This window comes from Calliopsis andreniformis, chromosome 5 (assembly GCF_051401765.1).
Source record: "Calliopsis andreniformis isolate RMS-2024a chromosome 5, iyCalAndr_principal, whole genome shotgun sequence".
Lineage (NCBI taxonomy): Eukaryota > Metazoa > Arthropoda > Insecta > Hymenoptera > Andrenidae > Calliopsis > Calliopsis andreniformis.
This window is the reverse complement of record NC_135066.1, coordinates 7,292,656-7,317,105: the sequence shown is the minus strand read 5'-3', so window position 1 is coordinate 7,317,105 and position 24,450 is coordinate 7,292,656. Positions and strand designations below refer to the sequence as shown.

At 47.3% G+C, this 24,450-nt stretch overlaps 1 protein-coding gene and 1 long non-coding RNA gene across 5 annotated transcripts in view; both read left to right on the top strand.

Annotated features, from left to right (window-relative positions):
• Positions 1 to 3,129: 3,129 nt before the first annotated feature.
• The window catches only part of Eip93f (Ecdysone-induced protein 93F), a 29,954-nt gene continuing 8,633 nt past the window's right edge, over positions 3,130 to 24,450 (top strand). For 3 of the 4 annotated variants that reach the window (XM_076379180.1, XM_076379181.1, XM_076379179.1), the window contains exons 1-5: positions 3,130 to 3,361; positions 20,511 to 21,400; positions 21,828 to 22,130; positions 22,552 to 22,791; positions 22,970 to 23,049. In XM_076379180.1, the coding sequence (XP_076235295.1) occupies positions 3,268 to 3,361; positions 20,511 to 21,400; positions 21,828 to 22,130; positions 22,552 to 22,791; positions 22,970 to 23,049 (1,607 nt within the window). In that variant the 5' untranslated portion in view covers positions 3,130 to 3,267. The remainder of the gene's footprint in view (positions 3,362 to 20,510; positions 21,401 to 21,827; positions 22,131 to 22,551; positions 22,792 to 22,969; positions 23,050 to 24,450) is intronic. The other variant, XM_076379182.1, reaches the window with a different exon arrangement.
• On the top strand, positions 7,741 to 8,483 carry LOC143179180 (uncharacterized). The gene is made up of 2 exons (XR_013001907.1): positions 7,741 to 7,873; positions 7,965 to 8,483. It is a non-coding gene; the product is annotated as an uncharacterized LOC143179180 (long non-coding RNA).

The following is a 24,450-nucleotide window of genomic DNA, read 5'->3' as shown; positions in this document are numbered from 1 at the left end:
GAATCGAGACCGTTTGTCCGTGGACGGAAATGCAGGCTGGACACGGAACGGCGGAAAGCGAGGCGAGTGTGTGCGAAGCACTCCCCGGATTCGCGTAATGGGAAAATCGATTAGGAACCGAGCGAATAAGGTGACCGTCCAAGACGTACGGATACGCTGCAAGGAGTTATTAGCTCATCTATGCCGCAGAAAAACCGACACGTGAGGCATAAACAAATTTTCTAATCACATGCTGCAAGAAAATCCTTCAAGTAAAGTATAGAAAAATGAATCATAAAGAATTGGACGCTTATTATACACCTCTCGCTATATAGTTTCAAACTCGAGGCAATTTATTCATGTGTGCCGGTAGCACGATCGAACGTTCGAATTGACCGGGATCGTTGAAATTCGAGACAGAAGAGAAATACTTAATACGATGAAGCTCGAGCATCTTAGAACTCCGACCACTCCAAGGTACTCTACGAGTCTAGTCACTTTTCCCTCGCCCAGCATGCCCGCGAAGGTTCAATGACATCGGTAGAAGCTCCCGCACACGTACGGAGGGAATACCGTGCCGAAAGCGGAACGTGAAAACTTGAAGGCTTCTACTCGATGATTAGAAACAGAGCTTAGGACGAAATGCTGTTAATTGCGGTATCGATCTTAAACTTCCACGCGACACGTAAAGTCTTGGAAAAGCTAGAATAGACGTCGAATCGTCGCGGCAGAAATTCGGATGCGTTTCATCGACACTGTTCGCGTAGGCTTACCTACCGCGAGTATCCAATCGATCTTCCAGCGTCAGCGGTATCGGCTGGTAGCCCACGGCTAGCTTCAATTCACCGAGTGGCGTCCGTGCCACGAATGGAATATCAACAGCACGACTCAAACGCTTTTAACGAACGCCGTCGACGCCGCTGCGATTTTGATCACCGTCACCATCGGTCGCGGCCACGAAATACTATCGATCACGTCCCCCTTGACGAGAGGATGAAGATCGATCTTAATTGCGACACGCTAGCCCACGGGTGTACCTCTGAATCGTCAACTAACAACGACGACGTTATTTCAAGGGGATCGATGCCGAACGAGCGAACAAGATGAAATTACCGCGCTGAAACTGGCAAACATTCTAATGTTTTTGCACGAAAAACACACGAAAGAGAAGCGAGGCAGAAAGAAACGCTCGAGAGGGAAAGTGTGTAACTGCGAACCGGCGCAACCTCGTTCGCGACATTAAGATTTAAACGCGATCCCCGTAGTTGTGTCCTAGAACCACTGTGCACTGTCTCGGGTCAACTTCTCTTTCCGTCAGCGACTGCTGTCTCGCACCCTCGTTGTGGCGTTGTCACGCGTACGGCAAAGTTATGTCAAAGTTTCCTTCCGAGAAAAGCGAAAGAGGGGTCAAGTAAACGGGCAATTGGGGCAGGAAGAGAGAAAGAGAATCGTGGGAATAGAATCAATTAGGGGACGTTTGATTTTTGGCCAGAGGGAGGAAGTCGGGTGCGCTATTAGGGCGAATATCTTAGCGACGGTGGCGATGGAGCGAGAAAGTTTCGCGATGAACGCGAGAGAATCAAGGGGATGGCTAGGTGGGACAGGGGCGTCGGGGGTAGCGCGAGGATAGAAGCAACCGAGAAGGAAGGAGGCGAACGACGGACGAGAGGGGAATAGGGCAAGTAGAAAGGACGAGGGTGTTCGCGGGGGCGGATGAAAGGACGCTTACCAGCTACTACCTATTGATCGCCAATTCTTTTTCTCTTGTTGCATATTAGGCGCACTCTGCCTCCTCTTTCGCTCTCTCTCTCTCTTTCTCTCGACAGTGCGCGCTCTCCCACCCCCTTGCCAACGTAGAGCGCGCGAATCCGCCCCTATAGCTACCCTCCGACCACCCTGCGCGCCTCTTCCTCTTCCTCCTGGCCCCTCAGTCTTCTATCCCACCTGCCCATATCGCGTCACCGCGCGAGAGTGCGAGCCGCCCCTACTACACCTTCCTACCTACACCATCGGCTCCGACGTTCTTCTTACCGGCAATGTTTCATTTCGAGTAGCGTTACCCTTTCTGTTTTCGGGTGGGGCCCTGCATTCTTCCTTCCCTTGCGAATGTTACGATCTTTTCCATCTAATGTCCACGATGACTCTATGTATGTTATTGAAGTAATAGGAATAAGTAGATCAAGGACGACCGACGATCGATCGGTCCCCTCGATCGATGCCAGCACGATCGAGGACACGAGAGTAATGACCACTGACCGAATTGTTTCAGGCGTATCATCAGTTAGAGCCCGCACCAGAGGAGTCCCCGCGAGAGGATCGGTGGGGTGAGCGTCGAAGGCGAAATCGGTTGGTGCGAGAGCAGACCGAGGGAGGAAGCAAAAGGGAAGACTCGTCGGCGGCGACAGACTGCACTTTCGCACTGCTCAGGGCGCAAGCGCGCACGTGTGTTGTGCGTTTCGGTGCCTTAACCCTGTCTCAGCACGAGGGAGTAGTCGTTTCTCCGCGTTCCCATTCCTACTCCGTCAGCATCGCCGCCGTTGCCGCCACCGTTATCGCCACCGTTATCGCCACCGCCACCGCCACCGACACCGCTGCCGCCACCGTCACCGTCGCTGCCGTCAGCTCGCCATCCCTCCGACGCTCGCGAACAAGCGCCGCCACAGCCGACGTGACGACGCCGGCGACGACGACAACGACGAGGACGAGGCCGACGACGACGACCACGACGACGACGACGACAACGACGACAACGACGACGACGAGGACTCCCAACGTCCGAAGGAGGAGGAAGACGAGAACGAAGACGAGGACGACCATCGGGCCCCCACCGCTGGCCCTCGACGACTTTGGCCGTTCCTGGCGCGCGCTACGTCACGCGTGACGTCGTACCCGGCACGCACATTAACGCTGCGGCGTGCACACACGCTATCTGCCCCCTGCGCACCCTCCCCGAGAACGCTCCACGCTCACGGCGCGCGCTGACCGACAGAGAAGCAACACCTGTCGCGGCCGCGGCGAAAGGGGCACGACGAACCGCGCCAAGAGGGGGAGACCGAGAAAGCCGGTCAACCGAGGGAAGAAGTAAGAGAAAGAGAGGGCCAAAGACGGGGAGGAGGAAGAGCCGAACGAGAAGCAGAACGAGGACGACAACGGCGGCGGCGGTGACGACGACGACGACGAGGAGGGAGGACGGCCGGCGGCGTAGAGGGTGGATATCCACGCGGGAACACGAGGCAGGCGCACCCGGCCGGCACGCACACACACATATTCTAAGATGTGATTTCAAAAATGGCGGATTGCCCCTATGCCCGCTGCATACAGGAACGCAGACACATCCGACGGGAGCTGCTGCGATGGACAAAGAATATGGTCTTCGTAGTCGGTGAGTGAAATCGTAACGAAATGCTACAATTTCTAGGTTCCAGTCCCTCAGCTGACTTTGGCTATCCTGATGAACGTGAACTCGATGGAAGCTCCGACGAATGGGGTTTGGGAGTACTGTAATGTTCGATATTCATATGAAAAAGTTATCCACGCGAAAGGGGTGTATCTTATTTGTCGGGACTTGAGACCGTACGGATAGTTTTGCGAGGTACAGTTCCACGTTCCTCGTGGCAAAGCTTCGAACGTGTCGGGGATATACACACAGACGCGAGAGCGTGACTATCTGTGTGTCGATGTCGAGAGAGCGGGAGGCAAACGAGGGAGGGATAGAGAGAGACCGAAATCAGAGAGAGGGGTAGACGGAAAGATAGAGAGAGAAGCAGAGCGGATGGTGAGACCTGTTGCGAACCGAAACGCCGAATCCTGGTTGACTGTGAGTCAGGCGTGACTCCTACTCGTGTCCGTACGTTCAACAGGGTGGTTGCATGCTGTCGAGAAACAGCGATATTTCGCGCGTACGCCTCGCTCTCTGTGCTCGTGAATTTCATGTTTTCTCGCTTCCTTGTGTACCTTTCGGGAGATATGAATATGCATTTCGGGGTTGAATATTTTCCAGCCTCGAATCGTAGAAAGAATTCGCCCCTCCCAGTAGCCTCGCCGTTGTTACGATTCAAAATATTGGAATTATACATCGCGCAGAGGGGATTTTCTAAGTACTGTCCTTATCTAACGCTCAGAGATTTCGAGAGGGTCGCAATCTCACGAGCCGTTCGATCGGATCGCGGGTATTTAATTAGGCCAGCATGAAATTTGATCCAAGGAGGAAAGAATGGCAAAGCCTCGGCTCGCGTAACGGATTTCACCCTTCCGCACCCTTGTACGCCGGCGCCTCTCCCCTCACGCCGCCCCCGCGGTACATACGCGAGTCAGGCGCGCAGAGAATACTGCACAAGCTGCGTGCCTTGACCACAGACAACCGAACGATCCCGGCCGCCGCCCGAAACCTTCTTTTCTTCTCCTTACTGCCTCCCTTCTTCCTCCCCCTGCCGCCGCCCTCCGCCCTCCTCCCTCATCCCGATCCTCATCCCTCTATTGCCGCCGTCGCTTACGCCCCCACCATTGTCCTCCTACTCCCTGTTCCCTCTCCCTCCCGCCCTCCTCCTCCTCCTCCCCGCCCTCGCTCCCTCTGCCTTCGGGCTAGTCCGTCAAGAGAAGAGTTCTCCGCTACTCGTAGAAGGCGCGTTTCCACGCGCGCTGCTGTTGCGTGCAGTCGCCGTTACGCTTCTTCCTCCACTTTCGTAACCTCACCCCTCCTCACCCTCCCCCACCCTCCTGTCCTCCTTCCTCCTTCTTCATCCCCCGTGCAGCCCCGCTCCCCTCTGTCCCTGCCACTCTCTTCTCGTTCGCGTCTCTCCTCATTTCGGAACGCAGCTGCGGCTGGTGGTCGAGAAATTTTCGCGAGCCCTACCCTCCTCTCCCAATCCTTCTCCGCTCCCCGACCCTTCGACCCCTCGCGACCATCCCCCATCACCTTTCGATTTCCTCCCCCGAACCCAGCGTTCCCGTCTTTTTTCCCTCGCGATTGGTTCTCCTACTCCGTCGCGAAGATTCTAAAAAAGAAGGCGGCAGTGGCTCGTCGGTGCAGCGCGCGGGGGAGGCGGCGAGAAGGAGAGAGGAAGCGGAAACGCGAGAGTGCCGGAGTGCGAGCAAGAGCCGCGTGTATGCGCGTTAGAGCCGTGCCGGCGGCGTACTCCTCTCGAGACTTCCATGATCTTCGGAGATCGACCAGTACGCGTTTGGAAAAGGGTGACGGAGGGTAGGCGGGCTTGGAACCGAGCCTCGTCGCGACGGGAGAGTGCCTCTAGTGCGACCGACCACCCTGTCTGCCTGTTTTCGTTCACGAGGGTGGCTATGGAACCAGTATCGGGCACTGTTCAGAGACTCCAGTAGATTCGGTGTGCCAGTGTCTGTTTGGTGTTCGAGCGTGATCGAGACGCGGCGCCCTTCGATCCGCCGACATCCTCGATTTCTACGGCTCCTCGTCGCGCGTTCGATCGCCGTCGCGACCTGTTACGCTGCACGTGTTGCTCGGACCGCGAGGTACACGCGAGATGATCGATGTCGACCGCGACCAGCGACGGGAATTTCCGAAAATTTTCGACCGCGGAACGCTCTCGCGCGCCACGTAATCCGGGCTCGTTGGATTATTTGGCCGCGTAATCCGCGCGATCGTTGCGTGCCCGCCAACCATGGAACTGGACGTAACGAAGCGACACTCGATCCCACCTACGACGATCCAACCGTTTCAATCGATGCCGTTTCGCGAGAGTTTGCCGCGGCGGGAGTAACGATGTCTGCATCCTCTCGAGGACGTCGAACGAAGACGCACAAGGGACGCTGTTAGGAGACGGGAAAACGTAAACACAGTACGTATGCTTCGGCTGAAACTTTCGTTGGCAAGTAAAGATCGAGGCTCTTGCTGATCGCGAGTCTGCGTCCACGTGTGTTGTATGTACGTACGACAGACTGTGTCTAGTTCTCTTGACAGCGTGAAAGGAAAGGAAAAAGATATTTGGAATGAACTTATAAAAATTCGATTGTTCTACAGAGATTAGTGTTGAAGCATTCGAGCGACTCAAATATTGAGGAAAATTCCTCGTTGCGAGTAATCTTAAAGATCACCGTGCCAGAGTTTGTTTACGCATTTTTTCGCTTTCCTCTTCGCCGTACACCCACACCCCTCGAAGAAAACGCTCGCCTCTAAGACGCGAGAGAGGAGAAAAGCCTTGGGCAGGGAGAGAAGAGAGAGACGAGGTGGAGCGTTCGGGTGGGTGCAGTTACTGCTGATCGTTAAAAGGCGCATAAAAAAAGGTCGCGAGATGGGGAGGCGAGAGGAAGCAGCGCGAGAAGTAACAATAAAAATTCGTGGGCATTCGTGTTTCGTCGCCGAGGTAGGAACGAGACGTCCATGGGGTGAGCGGAGCTGGAGGATGGGGGAGGGGTAGAAGGAGAAGCAGAAGGAGAAGAAGTAGCAGGGGCGGAGGGTGGAAGGAAGGCGGTGGGTGGAGGAGGGTCAGGGGTGATCGGGGTGGCGCGAGGGTGCAGTGGCAAGGGGTGCAGGCGGTGAAGGCGGTGCAGGCGCAGCGGGGCGAGGGGGTTGGCGGCGGAGGATGGGTATGGCGGAGCAGGGTGCGTAATGAAACGATATTGAGTAGCCGTGGTAGGGAGGCTGGCGACGAACGGTGGGGGTCGTCTTCAACCCTCTCCGTCGATTGACCTCGCTTCGACGAGGCGAGACGGGGTAAGCCGCGGCAGAAGGGGTGAGACGAAATGAGACGAGGCGAAACGAAGGTGGGGGCGAGAGTGGCACACAGGGGCGGTCGCGGCGAGAAGGGTATTTCAGTGGGGGGCGAAATGCCGAGCGATCCTACGTGGCCTACCGGTTACGGAGGACAAAGTTAAATTGACGAAAATGACGCGACGCCGGCACCTTCTTTTCGTCTTTGCCGACGCGCCTCCGCCAACCGATGCAACGCCTTCCGAAATACTTCAAAGGGACGTTGGCGCCTTGAAAACCACTGCGCGACGAACCGCGAGAAACGTTTGAAGGACACCATTCGTCGAACCGTGGAACACTACCTGTTACGAACCACTCGATCTTCACTGTGAGTTCACATCACATTCTCCGTCATTTTGACCAACGCTATTAATGTTATTTACATACAAATTGGGGAAAACAGAAAGGGTAACTCGTGTTGAATTTTTTAACTTGATGTACAATGCGACGGATTTAGATATTTCGAAAGTGATACAACTGAAAAAACTACCTACATATTTTTTCAGGAAAAGCGACAAACTATCCGTGAGATTAAAAAAAATTGTATCTATACTGAACTAATAAAACTTTTGAACAGATTAAAATTGTCTAACGACAGTTACTCATTCGTAATTTTCATCTGAAATGGTTACTCGTCAGATATTTCTAGGTAATACCTACCTAAATGATTTTGTCCACATTATTTGAAATAACTTGTAGTTACTCATTAGAGAAATTTTTTTAATATATGTAGTCGCGAGTTACGTATTTTAAAGTTCTGTTGGTAAAATTTTCACAAAAAATAGAAGTGTATTCCTTAAACTGCTTCATAGTTGTAACTCGACTATGAAATCCTATCTTTTTAGCTGCGTCACTTTTGAAATGCATACATGCGCGATATGTCACAGACTTTCTCTCAGAATACATAAGGAATACTCAAACTATACTTTAATCATATGTTGGATCTTCTTATGCATGTCGATACGTGAGAATATAAAAATACTGTTAAGAAGTCTGAGAACCAAAGATACAATCATTCATAGAATACTTCTAATTGTAAGAACTCTTTTAACTATCAGCGGCAGGTACTTTCACAAACGTAAATGAAGAGGGAAGGGAATCCTTTTTTCTTTAATTATTCAACGAAAGACGTTAGTTGCAAACGAAAACAGGTACCTATTGCAAAATCCATAGGTATGTGAACACGTGTTTGAAACGTGGTTTCTATATTTCGTGCGATTTTTAAGAAAAAGATACATCAAGTTTAAAATCCTAAACTTTCCAGAAGTTGCGTTTAAAAGAAGAGAGAACACTGTTTCTATTGATTCTCGTTCAAGGTCAAAAACCATATGTGTGGGTACTATATTCTAGTTTATGAAAGACTTTTTCCTCAATTTAGTTCGTGAAAACTTTTTTAGCAGAGGTGGAAAATATACTGCGACTCCACGCGTAGGGTAGTTCCCAGTTTCTGGAAAGTCTTGTTACAGCTCATTGAATATTCGTGTTCTCGAATTATGTATCTCATTGACCAGACCTTTGACCTATGGATAATTAGAAAAAGGATGGGAAAAGGACAAAAGATAGTCGATACTTTTACGAATTTGTGAACTTGAAATATGTCAGAGACTCTTAGAAGAGCTCGTTCGAGACATCAACTGATAAAAAATCCAACAGATACGTGGGAGATATACTATATCTACCTACTATAGATACTCTATTACATAGCAATATACTGATAAAGAAGTATTAAAAAATGTAATAAAAATATCCTTGGAAAAAAAGCAATATCTATTCGTAATTTTTGATGAGAAAAAATATAATCGGAAACCTTTCTACTCATTCGAGCTAGATAAATTTTACGCCATCAACACTTAAAATATTAATGCTATTGTATACTTATTTTTATCAGAATGCCAAAATTAAAGATTTTAGAAAAAATATAAGTTTCAAAAATAATATTCACTTATACATTTCTTTAATTATATCCATTAGCGAAAATGAAACAACCTTTAAAATAAATAATATGTAATATGGCATACTTAATCGTACGATTATTATGACAAAATTATACATCTCCATCCCTCCTTAAATACATACATAGTACAAAGAATTTTTGACTTTATAGAAATTGAGGCATGATACTGATCGAAAAGCACGTATGGCGACAGACGTAAATTTTTCGCCAAAAGTGAGAATGTTTTGTCGGCGTAATAATGTCGAGTGCAGAGGGCAAACTTTAACAGGCACAAATATATCGCGAAATATTTTTCGACCAACCTCGTTCGAACGGACGACAGGAGTAAACAATTTAGAGAATCAACAGCGAGAGTTCCCATCGAGCTGTTTTTTAAAACACGGAAAATGAGTTAATACACAGATGAAAGCGCATAATAATCCATTAAACTGGCTGTCAGATAATTATTAAGCTTGACAGAAATTAATATCAATGAACGATATTAACGGTCGTCCTTCTTGTAAAATATCACCTGCCTTGTCGCAACGAGCAGTCGATGTTAGTTGTAAAATTCATATATCGCGTACAGGTAATTTTGTTCCCCTTTTGTACTTGACAAATTATCTCTGCTAACAGATGCGATTCCTTTTTCGTTCTATCAGCTGTACCCGCGAGCTACTCGTGCCATGTATCATTCAACCGTGCACTTTCAAAGCGCGAATGGTTTTCGTACAATAACGCGACCACAGAGATTCAACGTAAATGTCAAGGCTTTTAATCGTTTTAGTCGTTTAACGGCTAGTTTCGTGCACCTTTTCGTCTACCGTTTACCCCTATTCGCTAGTCAAATCGGTGTCTCATCACCCATACTCTCTTTATATTGTCATACATATGCTGACACTCAAGTGACAATTCAGTTGACTGTAGTAGACAGAGTTTTGTGATATAAATGATATAATACTTACATTTTGTTTAACAGAATCTTCTTTCCGCTGCAGATTTTCTCGAATAGGTTGTTTGGTTGGACCATTTAGCTTGATTTGCTCGATTTCCAGAAGGCTCGATGTTATATGTGTGGTCCTCGAAATGCTAACCATTGGCGAACACATTCCACGTACTTATAATTCACAAAATTTATCACTAATTCAGAACATTAAACAAAACTTTTATTATCAATCGTCTCACTATGTGACCTGAACAATTTTCACACAATTTTGAGTTAGATAACGAACGATTTACCGATCAATGCTTTGATAACACTAGTAACGATCGAGACTTGACCACACGCGTCGCCATTTTCCCGAAAAGTCTTGGCGGGTTTATTGGAGTCACGTGACCGCCTAATATAACGCACTAAACATTTAGTCTACTACGTGAATCATTATGCCTCTTTTAGATTAGTTTTGCAAATTATTCTAAAGTAAAACTTCACGCATAAATCAGTATCTCGAAAAATCTGAATTTCAAAATATCTAATAGATAAGGTTATGCGAAAAATATTATGTACGTCTCCCATAAAGTCACTGACCAATTACGTAATATGTAGACAGTCCTTACAGTTACTTAGCATCTATAGTGGAACAACTCATCGGATATTTAGAATCTGCTTTGATATTCAGTGCTGAGAAAATTTCATGCGACAGTACGCTACAGGTAGCAACGATTTGCAATAATATTTTACTTTTTAGCTTGAATTATAGTTCTTACAAGAAACTACTTAGAATAAAGCATAACCTGTTTCTAGCTTGTATTATAGTTTTTACAGGTGACAATAGAACTATAGTCCATGCATGGTAGAGCATGTAACTTGCCACGTTAATTAGTGGCTAGAATATCATTTTAGTATGAAGTTGTAATTTAACATTCGACCTTCGATTACGTTACTGTTTGTTCTAAAAAACGAGACGACTGTGAAATAAGAGGGTACATTGCCTACAGTTTAGTCCAAAAGTCCAGGTCGAATGCATGCGTACTTAAGTTTCCAATCTTGACGAGTTTCTTGTATGAAACTAACCTCGCATTATCAGAGGACATGCGGTTGTACAAAATGAGAAAATGATCAGTCATCTTGTCTGAGCTGCCTGGTAACCCCTCAATTCGTTTTGACGAGGCAAACGAATTCATAGATTTCCCTTTAAACAGCACGATTCGCGAATGGCCCGTTAGTTCCACTAGAGAAAATAAACTGGGAACATAGAACGGATGACGGATGGCGAATTGTTGCACTTTGATCCGTCCATTTAGATCACCTGTCGAATTTCATCCATTCAAGCTCCGCTCTATCGCGACGCTAAAAGGATGATACTTGTTACTAGTTATTTAGCGTATTCTGGTTCTTTTTTAGTGTACTATTAGTACACGGATCTGCGTACGCGTGCACGTTGAAACCGCAGCATGCGTGATAGTTCCCCTATTTCTATCTCTCTCTCTGGTCTCCTTCGTTCCCAATTCTCGTCTCCGCTCGCATCTTTCTCACTTCGCGTTCATCGACGCCCTCTCTTGAGTTTCAATTTACATCTTTATCGTCCCTTCTTTACTTGCTCGTTTCGTTCTTATGAGCGCTTCTCTTATCTCCCTTATCGGCAGGCCTCGTCTTTTCGTCCTTTTCCCTATTGCTCTTCTATCTTCTCTCTCGTCCTCTTTGCTCGATGGCAGTCACCTGCATGTACTGATTGTCTCAGAATATACAATATACATCTGGAAAAGCTAATTCCATTGAAAGAAATAATTTTAATGTACAGTGTAAAGATGATAAGAACTTGTGGGTCGGCACAGTGGCATTAGGAGTTTTTTTGCTGAATCCGCATGATCCCGTCTGTGTCGTTCTGTATATAAATTAGCAATGATTCCTTAATCTCGTAAGCGTAAACACATGCTCGACTATCAAAATAAAAGAACCCGCTGGCGTAACCGATTTGAGAAAAGGTGGGACAGAGGAAGGAGATTATGCTAGGGTCAATCAGAGTCGCATTCTTTTCATTGGACTTCTCACAGGTGAGAAGTCTCACAGGTGATAAGTCTCAACTCTAAGCAGTACATAAGTAGATACTGGTAGAGACAGATGATGTGTGATGTAGTTCTATCGACAAGTACTTACAAAATATGTCGAATAATATAATGTGTTGAATAAGGCGTTGAACGGTACCAGAGTTTTGAATATTCATGTGTCTACTTATGTAAAATCTTTAATGAACGAAAAAATGTAGAATATGTACACTCGGTTCATAAAAACGTACTACCTAATTTGCAATACACAAAAATTATTACATTTAAAGAAAGTTAAACAAATATGTATGTACATTCTGTTTCATTAGTTGTATTTATAACAATCTGATTTTTCACATTCAAGCATCAGTAGCCTAATGATAATGTGTTATGGAGACATATTTGCTGTAGCAATATTAAGAACTATTCCTCTTGATTTATATTTTTTACATTAAAAAACTGGCTTGCTTCCAACAGTGAAGCAGTTTCTTGAAGAATTTTCATCTTGAAAACGCACTACCTTACAGCTTCTCTTGGATCTCTTACCTTGAGTCGACCTGTACGTTTCAAACTCGTCCTCCCCTCGTTCACAATTCGTATGTACACGTATGTCGCGATTACGACTGCCCTTCTATGCAGCTCGTTTTATTCGTCGTTGCCATTCCATTATCGAGTGGAATTCGATATGTTCGAAAATTGAACTCTCGTTAACGTGCTTCATAAATTCCAAATCGTATCGCGCTGTTCGAACTTCTACATCGACGACAACAATCGTCCGTCGAAGTCACAGCGGAAGAAGGACGTTAAGGTACCGATATCTCGGCGCGACCGTACGATGTCCTTCGCGCTTCCGCTTTCGCGCGTGTTCCGAATCGCGCATTCCGATTCACCAATGCCACATCTTTGTCAACGATTGAATTGAGCGTAGCCCACACACGGTAATCTCGCGATGCAACTCTTCCCGTGGGTAACACTAGACAGCCGTAGAACGATAAATGGGTCAGAAGACGAGCGCGCGGCGTTGGTGTCTGATTACCGCTTGCATCGCTTAGCGAATTAAGGTACGACGAAAGTACGATCTCGATGTGCGTTTCGCCGATAGCGGCCGGGCACCTTTTCCCGTATCCAGAGGTCCGTTTTGCATTCCTCGCTCTTTAACCAGCTCTGCTCGAGTAACTTTGAACGTGAACACGCGCCGTGATTATCGAGTTCCAACGTTGGATAATATCTCGCGTAGCAAGTTTCTCCTATGAAAGTTATTTCGATCATGGAGAGGCATCGGTTCGTGGGAATCGTGTTTGTCCCGATTAAAATGATCGGGGAATATAAAAGAAGATGAAGAGATATATTCTAGAGAAAGAGACAGGTGAGGGGGGATGAGAGAAAAAGAAAATCTCTGACACGTCGTACCGTTTACTGCCGTTTATCTCGTTTACGGTTAGAACTCGATATAAGCAGTCCCGTTAAGCGTTTCGGTGCATCCCGACGCCGGGATTCGTGAAATTTCCAGGCTCCGGCGAACGTAGCGGCCGGGGCTGTAATTTCACATTGTTCCAGTATATTATTTCATTGCACGATATCGCTCCATTAGTTCGACCCGAGCAGTGATTCCCGAGGTCATTATACCAGTGGAGAATCGTCGAGAAAGAGTGAGTGGCACGGAGGAGAGGCGGTAGAGAGGCAGCGGAGAGACAAAGTGAGAGACATTGGCGGGAGGGACGAGAGAGTGAAGTGGTGAGAGCGAGACAAGGAGAGGGAAAGAGCGTGAAAGAGCGAGAAAGAGGGAGGGAGTGACGAGGAGGGTAGGGAAAAAGAGAAAGAAAGAGACGGAGGAACGAAGAAGAATGGTCCGCGAGGTCAGCCCACGTTCGTACATATTCTCACGTAGATCTGTGTACGTACCGACATGCGTGCACACCTTGACGAACATTGTTGAAGAAAACGAAGCGGTCGCTCGATAATACATCGACTGCCTAGCGGCCGGTATCGCCGGGTTGACGGTTCAAGCGAATGGAAAGGGCCGAAGGACAAAGAACGGGAGACCAGAAATTTCGGCAGCTGGTACTTTTGGTCAGCATTGCTCTTATTGTTCGTTTCATTCTTCCGTGCTTTTGTAACAGCCTTTGGCGACTGGTCCCTCTTACCTCTTCCTTGCGATTCGCCCATATTTTTCGTCGCAACGGTACGTCGAAGCTTTCAAAGAAGTCGCGACGCGTGTACTTACTTTCTTCGTCTCCTCTGGATCGTTTCGAAACCCCCCCTGTCATCCAATTACTCCTCAACGTCTGTACGTCAACGATCGAAACGGATATGCACGTGCATGGGAGAGCCGCGAATGCAACGCGTTTTGTCAATATTTCTTCAGGTGTTAATATCTTCGGGAGATTAACAAGTAACCTTCGCAGACTCTATCTTTGGCAGGCATCGTTTCGAGATCTTAATGAGGCACGGCTGGGTTCCATGCCTTGTTGAGAGACAAGTAACGCTCCGAGGATTTCGACATCCATCGCGTTCTCTGTCCTTTGCTCGCCTCGAAAACCACTAGCCGATCTCTCGCCGGTGAATGGGAATCTCGCGATCGTGCAACAAAGCAGTACCGATAATACCCGCGAGTAGGCGACTAGGAATATATATTTTCGAACGATGAACGGAGAAAGACGTCCGAGTCGTTTCAATTATTCTATCGCACGACAGATGGGACTAAATGTATAGCTGTTACAATATCCGCTTGTGTACTCCATTTTCAGTGCGTCCTCTCGGCTTCTTTTTTAAAACCAGAAACGGAGAAAGACATCCACGTTTCAATTAGACGCTCTGTCGCAAGAAACATGAGACTGAACGCAGAGGTGCTTCAATATATGTTTCGATACTCCATTTTGAATAGACTTTTATTTCGATCCCGATGTTCGGCGAGTTAGAAATTTTCGTAACTCGAACACACCGGCCTCGGCCAAAAGCATAGGTTCTGTCTGGCACGAGGTCGTTATCGCAATTATTTCGTTATTATCGTCCCAAAGGCTGAGCGGCGCAGGCGAATCGCAAGCGAGTTTCGGACAAAGGATAGCCTTGTGCGTCGTGAGAGCCAGCTGCGGGGCCCCACCATGCCTGGCTACCCATTTCCTAACCTTCTACTCTCGTCTAAACCGGATTGCCATTGGTCGAAACGGGCCGACGATTAGTGACGGGACCAAGGGAATAGCACCAAGACGCAGACCCGTGGGGGGAATATAGCGCGCGCGGTCGGATCTAAAATTGCGGCTCCGCCATTGGTCGGATGGGCCCCGAGGCCATTCGATTTAGAATTGAAGAATGGTGCCGCTATATCCTCGGCACACGGAGGACGCCCGTGGAAAAAGTAGATTCTCCTTCGTTCTCTCGAATTTTCCTCATTTTGATTCTCGATTTATCAAGAGAACGACCACCGCGGTCGCTTCGGGGACCTCTGGAAATTTTTCTCCGCCGCGATTCCATTTACCATTATCCCCGGAACGGTGTTACACTCCATTCGACTTTGAGCAAACTTTCGTCTCTCGTTAAAAACGAATCCTTCCGCCGTGAATCCTCTACCACTTGACTGGACCTCCTTTCGGAGCAATCTGTTCGATGCCCCGAGAATTCCGCCGAAATCGTAAGTCCTGGAATCGCTGTCCTCGCGGGAGTGTATAATCGCGACCAAGCGTCGAACGAGGTAGGGATAATCGTTTTATACTCTGGAGAAGTTCCTGGTGCTAAGTCTGCGTCATTGGCTTAATCCCGGGCGTGGTCATCTGCCCTACTTTTTCCTCTTCTTAAATGGCACGCCGGTCGAGATTGGTTCGGCACCTCTTCCCTGGAATTCCATCGAAAGGCGCGTCAGCGGTCTAATTACTTCTGGAATCGATCAAGGACTCGAACTTGGCTCGCTGCGAGCGCGAGCGTCGAGTCATAGGCAGATAACCGTTCGATAACAGCGGCACAGCTTTCCCGTCTTCGACTAGCCGCGCTTCTTTGTATCGTGCACGAGCGCGTTTCGCGACCCCGAACGGCTAACGAACTAAACAACTGCGTTCAGAACGCATTAGCGAGTTCATACCCCGTGAACGAGGAGACGAATCAACCTTCGCCGATTCGGAGCAGTTTACGTCATTAGGGAACGTCTTGCAAAAGACATTCGCGTCCCAAGCTGCGTTCCTCTCTCGTCTCGCCTCGTTTCTTATACCGTTGCATCTCGCCGGGATACGTTCATTCATTTGGAAATCCGGATCCCGTGTTTCGCCGCCCACTCGACGAAGAACTCAGTGAAAGGAAAAAGCGCGATTACTACCTTCCCTACCGGATTATTCTCTCGGAGCCCATTGATTACATGCAAGGTCGATGATGCTGCAACCAGCAGACGCGGATAGAGATAGACTCTGGCAGAGTTAATCAGACCTTTCGACGAGGGAGGGGGGCAGAGAGGTTCGCGTTTGCTATCAGAAGTGCGTCGACTGGAACAATTTTTCCTTGTGCTCCCTGATGAGCCACTTGAAACGGAAATTAACGACGTCTAATCGCGTTCGAAAATTTCTTCGTTGGCACTGAATTTCGTCGCACAAAGTCATTTTTGAGCTTCAGTCATTGTGCTCTCTTCTAAATAGATTGCTAAGTACGTGTTCTGCTTCTTTTGTTCATTTACGATACTGGCAGGACCGTGAATGAGTCGGATACCGAGAAACGTGGCTAAGTTTGACGCAGAAAGAATAATTTTCGTGCAAAGATTGCCTTATTCTGGACAGATTCTCATGACTCACTGTGTAGCCTTGAGATCTGCACGTTCTCGCGAGATGATGATTCGTCTAATTATTGTGGCTGTCTTGGTGCGTGCCGGTCTCGCTTACAAAGAAGTTCGAGGTTTCTCGATACACCGATTAGCGTGCTGCGACGATTGCGTTTGCTTGTGCAATTTGTGTTCTTCTTATCGATGCATTATTAAAATCGGCGACCATAGGTTCCGGAGATCTTGACTCGTGAACGAACGTGAGTATGCTGAAAGTACCGATCGCTGATTGGTCGTGGTTTCGGTAAGCATTACCGATCTATGCGATCTATCATCGTTCGCGGACACAGATGACGTGTCGTTGGAGGAAACTAGCCAAGCTGGTTTTTGCAAAATGGCGTAATTATTTCAGGAACGCCTTCGTACAGGAACTCTACATTAGCCAGGTGTACGCGTTTGAAATTCACCAACGCGTACATGCTGGCCAAAGACAGTCTCGAAAAGAAGCAGAATCGCTGGATAATAACGCGTTCGATTGCTATTTAAAGTCTGCCTGTACAAACTCAGCCCTGACCGTAATGCTTGTCATACGTTTTTCTGACAGCCGCGCGTGCAAGCAGATACGTCGCGGCAGCGAGGCTCGGCGCAGATCCAGTTCGCGTTTCCGCAAACTGGCATTATACCTGTATTTGATAAGCTGCATGGAACTAGAGCGTTTAAATAATGGCCGTACGCGGACGACGATGGGCTACCACGATGGGGGCGTCGCTATTCGTTCGAAACGTTCAACAAACAATAATAATTTATTCAGATGTTTTTCATTGTGCGCTCTCTTTTCGCGGCGTAGTCAACGTTAATTCACTACCTTCTCGATCGATGCCAGCCCGACGTTCGTAGCCGACATTTTTTCGTGACGCGCAGAAATAATCGAAGCTTCGTCAGAGTTGCTTTTTCTCTCCTCTTAACCCTCAACTATCGACACGGAGTCTGATAGACTCCACGTGACATATTTTCAGTATTACTCTCATTTAAATATGGAACACTTTGCAATGATATTTGGGAAGATATGTCATATTTCGTTTCTACATTTCCATTAATCTCATACTAATTCTGTAAATATTTAATATTAATAGACTTTAATCAAAGCTTCAGTTTCTTAAAATTGAGTATACGTAGTTGAAAGTTAATCTCCTTTCCTGTGAAACAGTATTTTTTATCGGTACTTTCTATCTCTAAAATTCCCAATTCTTGTTACAAATTTTTCCTTCTCCGAGAACCTCACGTTACGCGAGACAATGTATCACGCTCGTTTCTTGGGAACCATTTGGGACGATTAGAAAAGAAAAAATGATACGCCCGGAGGGAACCAATGGAGTCTTTTTTTCTTATCAAAAACGGTGTTAACCGCGAGCAAGGGGCGGGACCAGAAGGCGGGAATTCCGATCGCGCGCAGAATCGGCCGCATAGATTCACGCGAATTGATTCGGAGCGCGGTTCAATTTACAAATTCTTCGCCATCCATGCCCGCGTCCGCGTTCTCGAGAAGCAACGCTCGCGTTCTCGCGGCTCGGGCCTGGCTGGGCTTTAATCGCGGCGACTGTCCTACGCTGGCCGCTCGACAAAATCAATTCGGCGTGAAACAAAGGCGGCAGCCATGAAAAATCGCCTCCGCGGTCGATCTTGTCGCGCACGCGAGTCCTACGTACACACGCGAGCACGTTTACGTGCACTCGCGGGGAAGCATGTGTTCGGGGCACACGCGACGAACAAATGGCATGACAGTTATGGTGCATTTGCGGGACGCGTGCCACCATACCGGGTGTCTGCTTAGAATCAATTGACGCATTCAAAGTGGGACTCCGCGGGAAAACGTGTTCTCGTCTCGAGTCGGGTGTAGCTGGCGAATGACGCGCGCTGGCTAGGGACAGGAAAGTTTTCTATGCTCGCGGTCGAAGGAATCGAGGCAACTTTTGATCTGAAACTGACACTTGCCGCGTGTTTTTACGTTGTCACGTTTTGTATGCCTCGTCGCTTCGGAATGGGATTGTCGGTCGGTTTTATCGCGACATCGATCGTGAATGGAAAATGAACGCGATTGAATCCACATTGTGACTCGATATTCGTATTCGCGATAAATATGTATCTCCTGGATTAATATGAAACGCAGTGTAAATGGTAGAGAAAAAAAAAAATTGGAGCGAAACGGTTCAATATTCGCGAGGCCATATAAATCTTGACACTGGCGGATCTTTTGTCGATACGCTGTTGGCAATTAGATACGTCACGCGTCGCTATGATAACATTCAGCTATTCGGCCTTTGGATAAGGAAGCGAAAAAATTCTGTTATCGCCGCATCTATCGGCAGCCAGTGTGACAAGCGCAACGAGGTCTGCATCTAGCGATTCGGCTTTTTAGAACGTTCGTGGAACACGATTTCTATGAAAATTTGAAAGTTCGTTACGTCAAGGGGGCAGCCGATGCGATATAGCGATACATAAAGGAAAAAAGGGGAAGAGAGATTACTAAATGTGTTCGTAATGCGCCGGTAATTTAGCGTGCTGCAATTTTCTTCGTTGCGAAATTCTGCCAGATACTAGGACGTGCGTGTTACTGGCGTGTCCTTCAAAAAACCACCACGTCCGGTGGGTTTCTCGAGCATGCGATTTTGGTGATTCCAACATCGCCGTACGTTACAAGGGTTATCGTGGTTAACGGATCTCTGTATGCACGCGAGAAACTTGCTTTTCCATGAACCCAAAATGGTGCGCCAAGAGTACATTTATGCTACCGCAACAAGCCGCATTTGTCTTGCTTCAACGAACAAGGAAGAGGCTTGAAACTTCAAAGAGAGTAACGGAGACCGTTTGAAAATTCGTACCTTTCTCAGCCATTGTAGATCTTTAGATACAAGTATTTGAACCAGAAGCGTGTGATTTCAAATTTTCGTGTACCTACTTATGTTCTATGGTTTCTAATAAATGGACATTACTGTTTCAAGGCAAATGCATTTTTACCTGAGTTATTGTACAACGCAGGAATATCTACAATTTTTATCAAAATAAAAAATCTGGGAAATAATACTATGTATTGGTTAAGATGTTATCGAATAGATATATTATCAGCAGCTACATATAGATTCAATTACGTGCATTTGTAACATTAGGGATTTGAGGAGATAAAAAAGTTGATTTTTGCATAATTTCAAGTGTTTATATTCTCTTCATGTTTCCTATCGATATTCGAAGAAATATTAAAGTTCTGAAGATTTCATTTATTTCTTTTAATACGAAGGATAGCAATAATTATAAAAATTAAAAGAAACTTTGAATTATTTATTTCAAACGACCAGCAAGGACTTGATTAGATATTGTTGAGAGAATCATGAAGTTTGCAATAGTTTCTAAATCCAAAGATATTGCAGATAATAACCGACGTATCTATTTTTTTTTTTAAATATACTAACATGTAATATCTATAAATAAAGGCATTTATAAAACGCTAATACTTTAGTTTGACTCTAAGTTGACTCATTTGATTTGTAAATTACTTACTCAAGTGAGAATGCATTTTTAATTTATAGAAACTACTATAATGTGTTTCTTTCTTTTATCTACCTTGTTTCTTGTATACATGTTAACCCTTACGCTACCATATTCGAACACCGCTACATTCTTGTTCCTTTGCAACATCAACTTCAGTCTACGCGATCTGACGATTAAAACAACATATATAGAATGTACTAACATGCATAGAAACATGTAAACTACACAAAAAGTTAAAGACTAAAATTGACACCTTTCAAGAATCGTCCACAAAATTAAATATAAGGGTTATCCTTTACTCCACTTTTTTTTTTTTTTAAATTAATACAGAAAGTAAAATATTTTCATAATATGTAAATGCGAAGTAATAATCTTTCAAGAACATTTTCATGAGTCATTGTATGTGAATGACTAATAATAGTATGTTTTGAGTTAAAACTCGCTTGCTTCCAGTAGTAGTTGCACCAACTTAAATTGCACTCTAATCGTAAGCCTAAGCTCGCATTGATAAGGCAGTTTTAAATAATATCGAAATATAGTTAGTTGAAAAGTGGTCAAGGGTTTCGCGCTTGCTGCGCTCATCATTGTTTGATGTAGTTGCGGTGGTGTCGCAGGTCTGGAACGGGTAGCGGAGGAGTTGATGGGCCGTAGGAGATGGAAGCAATATCAGGACACCCTGTACAGCGGTACTCGCAGCAGCGACTCATTGACGGCACAGCCACACCACCGGCTATACCCGACGTTTTCGTCGTCTTGCGATCCGGTGTCCGGGAACTTGGAACACATTGGAGCGCGCACGCTTCATCCCGCGTCCTCCTCGTTGCCCACGACGAATACGACGACAACGACAACCGTATCAGCGGCAGTGACGACGACCACAGCGGCAACAACGGCGACGACGGCGGGCCTGGTCAAGCAGGACAGCCTGCAAAGGCATCCCCTGCAAAACCACCTGCAGCCTTCGGTTCAAGATCACCAGCGTCACTATCAGCAGCAACAGCAGCAGCAAGACGAGCCGCGTCGTCTCAGGCCAGACGAGGTAAAGGTCGAGGTCGCCGAGGACGAGTTCACGAACGGTGTCGCTCGAGAGGAGTCGCCGACGAACGCGACGGACGCGTCGACAGCGACAACGGTGACGACGGCGACGACGGCGACAACAGGAACGAGCTTGCCCACTACCAGCAGCAGTACCGCAACCGGCACGATAACGACGAGCATCGCGACGATCGCGAGCCCAACGGCTACCATGACCACAGGAACGACCACGATTCCGAGTACGAGGCGACGACGCAAACGCCGACAGAACGACGGAGATGCCACGGACGACAGAGAGGACGACGAAGAAAACGAGGAAGAGGAGGAGGGCAGAGGGCAGAACGATGCGGAGAAACGGCTCAAGCTCGATCAGGATGCCGACAGGTCCGTCAGCCCTCTCAGGAGGGAGAAGGATCGAGCAACTCGCGATTATCCTATTGCCAACTCCACCGACACGGAAGGGACCAAGGTTCGTATACTTTCTTAACATATTCATCTAGTAGCGTTCAGCGAAAGATAACCGTTGATTAGAAGACAACGTATTCCCGTTATTAAGGCTTCCAGGTATAAGCTGTATCCTTTTGGAAGAAATGTTTCAATCTTGCAAGCATTCTATCTAGTATCATCAAGGGTCGACGGTCCCTGTAGTGAGCTACTATATAAGAGTATGGTTCTGACTCTTAAAATGATCAGGTATCCTGTCTTTGGAGAGGATCACAGCCAGTCTCGAAGTGTAATCGTGAGAGACAAAATTGTACTTACTCGTACTTACAATCCAGTTTTTTAATTGGAGGTTTCTTCCAATAGGACACAGCTACTCGAAAGTCTCAGTAATGAGAACCGCACGATGGCAAGCCATGAAAGCATCAAATCTCCAAGAAAAAATTGTATTGCAGGAAGTTGCGTTGGAGCAGACACCGGTGACACAGGGCTTGCTGAGAGTGAAGAAAGAGGAGGAGTTGCAAGAAGTGCCGAGTTCTGGAGGCGGCCCGACGATATTGACGACACCGGGGTCGGATGCGGATGGGACCAGGTCAGGGCTGCCGTGTCGGGAGGTTGACGCAGCTGCTAGGACTACGGTGGCGTCGTTTGTTATCGGAGGCCGACGCACCAGCCCACCGCCGGAAGACTGGAAGCCGTTGGACAAGTGTTACTTTTGTCTCGATGGCAAGCTATCACACGATGATCAGTCACCCCTTGTAAGTGCACCTTCTTACCAGTACTTTGTGAAAGTTTTTTAACTTTACTTCGCGTATCGCTCCCTCCTCGCGTAATTACCGTGAAGAAGCAACAGCGTGGTTTCGGCGCAGCCCTCGCCAGCGAGGAGCACGACAGCCCTCAATTTTTGATTATCGCGCGCGCAAAGCACTTCTCACCTTCATTCCTCCGTCCCTTGCTTTGATCGCTTTGACGACCCGATAAAAGTTTCATGAAAACATCTTGTGGAAAACGAATTTGATCGAGGTGATTCGATCTGTCCTTCGTAACTCCGAGAACGTTCCCTTTTCCATGATCATTTTTGCCCTCCCACGCCGGTGGTAATCAGTTCCTTTCTGTCTATTTCGTCGACCAATACGAGCCGAACGAACGTATAACGTTCCCTGATGTCGCGTTCTGCAGAGTCCGCAGAGCGACAGCAGCAGCAGCTCGCGATCGGCCGAGTCACCGATGTCGGTCCAGGTGGACCCGATGGCGGCGTCCGTAGTCGCCGCGGCGCTCAGCGGCACCTATCCCACCTTACTGCCTCAATGGGTCCTACCACCAAGGGAGGCGCCTCTCGTTGGGGTGCAGGCTCATCAGGACAGCGCAACACCAGTCGACCAACCGCTCGATCTTTCGGCCAAACCCAAAAATTCTCAGGTACGCGTGCCTTCTGGCGTGGGTAGATAGAGTTTGCTTTAGGAATCATAACAGTCGACGTTTGTCACTTCTCCGTGCTCATGCTTCAATACCTTTCCAAAAGAAATGGAATAAATGTACTTCGCCGATCGACTAGAACAGTACAATCCTAATTCTATCGTTTCCTTTTCTGTCCTAGGACAACAACATATCTCTATTGGAGCAACAGAAAATACCTCTAAGGATGCCGGCAGGTATCGACCCTAAGAGCATGTACAAGTAAGTAACTTCTGTCTTCGATACAATGGAGTGGATTAAATAGAAGTAGCTTCTGTAAACGATGCACCGGCGAAAAGTAATCTAGTGTTTGCTCGATGTCGCTGCATCGGCTAAAATGCGACTCGACGAGACCTGTTAAAATTCGTCTGGTGATAGTTGGCAACCGGACCGAGAAGCGCGTCGATTCGTGTCACTGTTATCGCGCGACTCATTTTACACCTCGTAGCGAGGCGAAGCTACCTCTGATATAGATATTTGCATTCCGCGCGAGCAAAGGAAAGTGTTGATCGCATTCCGCGCCGTGTGTCCCGTCGGATGGGGGAACAGATTCGAGTTAAACGACAATTTAGTGGACAACACGGTGACAGGCCGAGGGTGATTGTACTCTTCACCGTCGGCGTCGCTATCGCTTTAATGATTGAACTTCGCGTGTACGCGCTGGATACTTTTCTATTATGCGAAAGTTATATTATTGAATAGGTCGTGCGGCTCGTTCGGATCTATGATGCACCCGAATGGGCTGGTAATTAAAAAGTTTTCCGTTCGGTGTCTGCTTATTCGCAAATTTTTCCGCGGTTCGTTCCCATTGTTTGCGACTCGTGCTACTCGTTACGAAAATTCCCTCGGAAGTCTGTAATATTTTTCGCTTCTGTCGTTAGCTCGCTGCGAAACGTTCGCGTTGAAGCGCGCGCGTGTTATCCGCGCATTAATCTCTTCAATAGAATTTGCGCGTCGGTGGAATTATCGTGCCCCCACTAACGTTTATCCGTTTGCCGAAAGAGACTGCGGCATTTCATACGAAACGGCCGACTGTGGGTATCGGGTTTAGCATCGCGTCCGTTCCAAAGGGTAATTCGAAAATTACGAGGTGAAACTTTGTGTCCCGAATCGGCCGTGAAAGTTAATCGAAGATGAACGGAAGAGAAATCGGAAGATCCTAATTGAGACTAAAATCCAAGCGTTTTAGACTAGTGGTAGACAGTTTTCGAAAGCCTCTTGTTAGTGGGTTGGACGGTTTGCAGAGCCAGAGGGCATCGTAAATCCTAAGCAAGGCGTAAGGCAATGTACTCGTGTATCGATTCGCGAAAAATAAGTACGATGATCGAGGGAAGCAAAGAGAGGGGAGACGGAGAGAGAGAGAGAGAGAGAGAGAGAAAAGACGAATAACGCGAGGAGTCAAAGTCGCGAAGCGTGTCCGTACGTTGCCCTCGTGTTTTCGCTGTTTTCCCCGTCGAACATTTTGCGCGTCAAATTTTTATCGTCGTCTATTATTAGTCTACCGTAATCTGCACCTCCCTGACACATCGAAGGCACAAAGTACCTCGCGCGTGTCGTACGTATGCCGCGGCGCAAGAAGGATCGAGAGGCGACGAGAAACGCTAGAGAAAAGAAGATGGGACA